This window comes from Molothrus ater, unplaced genomic scaffold, assembly GCF_012460135.2.
Source record: "Molothrus ater isolate BHLD 08-10-18 breed brown headed cowbird unplaced genomic scaffold, BPBGC_Mater_1.1 matUn_MA756, whole genome shotgun sequence".
Classification (NCBI taxonomy): domain Eukaryota; kingdom Metazoa; phylum Chordata; class Aves; order Passeriformes; family Icteridae; genus Molothrus; species Molothrus ater.
In genome coordinates this window covers 852-4,747 of record NW_023416625.1, presented here as the reverse complement: position 1 = coordinate 4,747, position 3,896 = coordinate 852, and the positions used below count along the sequence as shown (strand labels likewise).

The 3,896-nt window shown below is 61.7% G+C and overlaps 1 protein-coding gene across 1 annotated transcript; it reads right to left on the bottom strand.

The window, feature by feature from the left end:
• Window positions 1-13: 13 nt before the first annotated feature.
• Window positions 14-3,633, bottom strand: LOC118701158 (uncharacterized aarF domain-containing protein kinase 5-like). The gene is made up of 3 exons (XM_036405795.2): window positions 3,320-3,633; window positions 2,006-2,107; window positions 14-957 (listed from the first exon to the last, which is right to left on the bottom strand). Exons 1-3 carry the CDS (start codon window positions 3,616-3,618, stop codon window positions 852-854), a joined length of 507 nt encoding a protein of 168 aa, XP_036261688.1. The 5' UTR covers window positions 3,619-3,633; the 3' UTR covers window positions 14-851.
• Window positions 3,634-3,896: the final 263 nt, after the last annotated feature.

Here is a 3,896-nt window from a genome sequence, read left to right as displayed (position 1 = left end):
GGGATTTTTTTGGATGCTTTTGGGTTTTCTGGTTGTTTTTCAGATATTCTCAGGTGTTCCCAGCCCATTTTTGGGTATATTCAGCGTTCCCAGCCGTTTTTGGACTATTTTCACCACTCCCAGCCATTTTTTGGGGTATTTTTAGCATTCCGAGCCGTTTTTGGGGTATTTTCAGCATTCCTGGGCTGTTTCTGGGGTATTTCAGCTGTTTTTGGGGGTGTTTCTGGGGTGTTTCCAGCCGTTTCTGGGGTTGTTTCAGCCATTTTTTGGGGTATTTCAGCCGTTTTTGGGGTATTTTCAGCATTCCCGGGCTGTTTCTGGGGTATTTCAGCTGTTTCTGGGGTGTTTCAGTCGTTTTTGGGGTATTTTCAGCATTCCCGGGCTGTTTCTGGGTTATTTCAGCCGTTTTTGGGGTGTTTCAGCCGTTTTTGGGGTTATTTCAGCCGTTTTGGGGGGTATTTTCAGCATTCCCGGGCTGTTTTTGGGTTATTTCAGCCGTTTCCGGGGTGTTTCAGCATTCCCGGGCTGTTTTTTGGGTTATTTCAGCCGGTTTTGAGTTATTTCAGCTGTTTCTGGGTTATTTCAGCCGTTTTTTGGGTTATTTCAGCCGTTTCCGGGGTGTTTCAGCCGTTTCCGGGTTATTTCAGCCGTTTTTGGGTTATTTCGGCCGTTTCTGGGTTATTTCAGCCGTTTCCGGGGTGTTTCAGCCGTTTCCGGGCCGTTTCTGGGTTATTTCAGCCGTTTTTTTGGGTTATTTCCGCCGTTTTTGGGTTATTTCAGCCGTTTCCGGGGTATTTCAGCCGTTTTTGGGGTGTTCCAGCCGTTTCCGGGCTGTGTTTGTGGCGCCCCCGTCAGGCTCGGAGCAGGTGCTGCAGGTGCTCCCCCAGCGGCAGCGCCCCCCAGCGGCTCAGCAGCCGCAGCGCAGCCGCCGCCACCCGGAACCGGAGCCACTCCAGCCTGGGGGAGGGGACGGGGGGGTCACCGGGGGGGGTCACCGGGACCTGGGGGGGGGCACACACACCTGGGGGGGTCACAGGGACCTGGGGGGTCACAGACATCTGGGGGGGTCACAGACACCTGGGGGGTCACACACATCTGGGAGGGGTCACAGACATCTGGGGGGGTCACAGGGACCTGGGGGGTCACAGACATCTGGGGGGGTCACAGACACCTGGGGGGTCACACACATCTGGGAGGGGTCACAGACATCTGGGGGGGTCACAGGGACCTGGGGGGTCACAGACATCTGGGGGGGTCACAGACACCTGGGGGGTCACACACATCTGGGGGGGGTCACAGACACCTGGGAGGGTCACAGGGACCTGGGGGGGGTCACACACATCTGGGGGGGGGGTCACAGACATCTGGGAGGGGTCAGCTGAGGTCACCTGGGGGAGTCACCTGGGGGGGTCACACACACCTGAGGAGGGGACAGGTGAGGTCACCTGAGGGGGTCACACGGACCTGGGGGGGGGGTCACACACATCTGGGGGGGGTCACACACACCTGGGGGGGTCACACACACCTGGGGGGGACAGGTGAGGTCACCTGAGGGGGTCACCCGGACCTGGGGGGGACAGGTGGGGTCACAAGGGATGGGAGTCACACTCACACCTGGGGGGGGTCACACTCACACCTGGGGGTCACACTCACACCTGGGGAGGGGACAGGTGAGGTCACCTGGGGGTCACACACCCCCCCTCCCACCTGAGCCCCTCCCCCACCCCTGAGTTCCCCCACACACCTGAGCCCCTCCCCCACACATGAGAACCCCCCCGAGCCCCCTTATCTGAGCCCCTCCCCCACACCTGAGCCCCTCCCTCCCACTTAAGCCCCTCCCCCACACCAGAGCCCCTCCCCCTCACCTGAGCCCCTCCCCCCTCACCTCATCCCTCCCGAACACACCTGAGCCCCCCTTACCTGAACCCCTCCCCCTCCCACTTAAGCCCCTCCCACCTCAGCCCCTCCCCCCGTGCCCCTCCCCCCCCGTGCCCCTCCCCCTCACCTGAGCGCCAGCTCGAACCTGAGCCTCTCCCAGCCCAGGTGCAGCCGCTGCCGCAGGGACCCCCCGGGACCCCCCCGGAGGCGGCTCCAGCTGCGAACGGCGCTGGGGGAGGGGCAGAGGGGTCACCTGGGGACACCTGAGTGACCCCAACACCCCCCAAAGGGCACCTGGGGACACCTGAGTGACCCCAACACCACCCAGGGCTCACCTGGGGACACCTGAGTGACCCCAACACCCCCAATGGGCACCTGGGGACACCTGAGTGACCCCAACACCCCCCAAGGGCACCTGGGGACAACTGGGTGACCCCAACACCCCCAATGGGCACCTGGGGACACCTGGGTGACCCCAACACCTCCCAGAGCTCACCTGGGGACACCTGGGTGACCCCAACACCTCCCAGAGCTCACCTGGGGACACCTGAGTGACCCCTGACACCACCCAGGGCTCACCTGGGGGACCCCAACACCCCCCAGAGGTCACCTGAGCACACCTGGGCACACCTGGGCACACCTGGGCACACCTGGGCCACACATACACACACAGACACACCTGGGCACACCTGTCACACACATTTACACACACAGACACACCTGTGCACACCTGTGCACACCTGTCACACACATTCACACACACAGGCACACCTGTGCACACCTGTCACACACACACAGACACACCTGTGCACACCTGTCACACATATTCACCTACATTCACACACACAGGCACACCTGGGCACACCTGTCACACACACACATTCACACACAGACACACCTGTGCACACCTGTCACACACACACAGACACACCTGTGCACACCTGGGCTCACCTGTGCACACCTGTCACACACATTTACACACACATTTACACACACAGACACACCTGTGCACACCTGTCACACACATTTACACACACAGGCACACCTGTGCACACCTGTCACACATTTACACACACAGGCACACCTGGGCACACCTGTCACACACATACACAGACACAGACACACCTGTGCACACCTGTCACACACACACAGACACACCTGGGCTCACCTGTGCACACCTGTCACACACATTTACACACACAGACACACCTGTGCACACCTGTCACACACACACACAGACACACCTGTGCACACCTGGACACACCTGTCACACACACAGACACACCTGGGCTCACCTGTCACACACACACAGACACACCTGTGCACACCTGGGCTCACCTGTGCACACCTGTCACACACATTTACACCCACATTTACACACACAGACACACCTGTCCCCCACACTCCCACAGCCCCCCCCGTGTCACTCCTGGTGTCTCACCTGCGGGCCATGATGCCGTACCTGTCCGCAGGTGCGCCCAGCGCGCCGTGCACGCTGCGGACGGTGTTGATGTTGCGGAACACGAGCAGCATGGGGCGGGGCAGCGCGCGCAGCACCTGCACCATGTGCGGGAAGCGCCGCGCCGCCATGCTCCGCATGTAGCCCCGCTCCTCGGCGCTCAGGTGCCCCTCGGGCGCGCCCCGCAGCGCCGGCGGCGCCTCCAGGTGCGGCCCCGCCAGGTGAGAGCCGGGCGGGCCCAGCAGGCGCGAGCGGCGGCTCAGGGGGCGCTGCAGCAGCATCTCCGAGAAGAGCAGGTAGTCTGGGGGCGCGGGAGAGCGCAGGTGAGCTCCAGAGCCCCTGCTGAGCCCCAGGTGTACCCAGGTGACCTCCAGATGTTCACAGGTGACCCCCAGGTAACCCCCAGGTGTCCCCCAGGTAACCCCAGCTGTGCCCAGGTAACCCCGAGGTGTCCCCCAGCTGTGCCCAGTTAACCCCCAGGTAACCCCAACTGTGCCCAGGTAACCCCCAGGTAACCCCCAGGTAACCCCAGCTGTGCCCAGGTAACCCCCAGGTAACC

Bases quoted from the DNA above. Each gene is read 5' to 3' on its own strand.
- LOC118701158 (XM_036405795.2), bottom strand. From the start codon at position 3,618: ATGCTGCTGCAGCGCCCCCTGAGCCGCCGCTCGCGCCTGCTGGGCCCG. The intron at 2,108-3,319 runs GTGAGACACCAG...CCCCTCCCCCAG, and splicing joins TACGGCATCATGGCCCGCAG to CGCCGTTCGCAGCTGGAGCC. The intron at 958-2,005 runs GTGAGGGGGAGG...CCCCTCCCCCAG, and splicing joins AGGTTCGAGCTGGCGCTCAG to GCTGGAGTGGCTCCGGTTCC.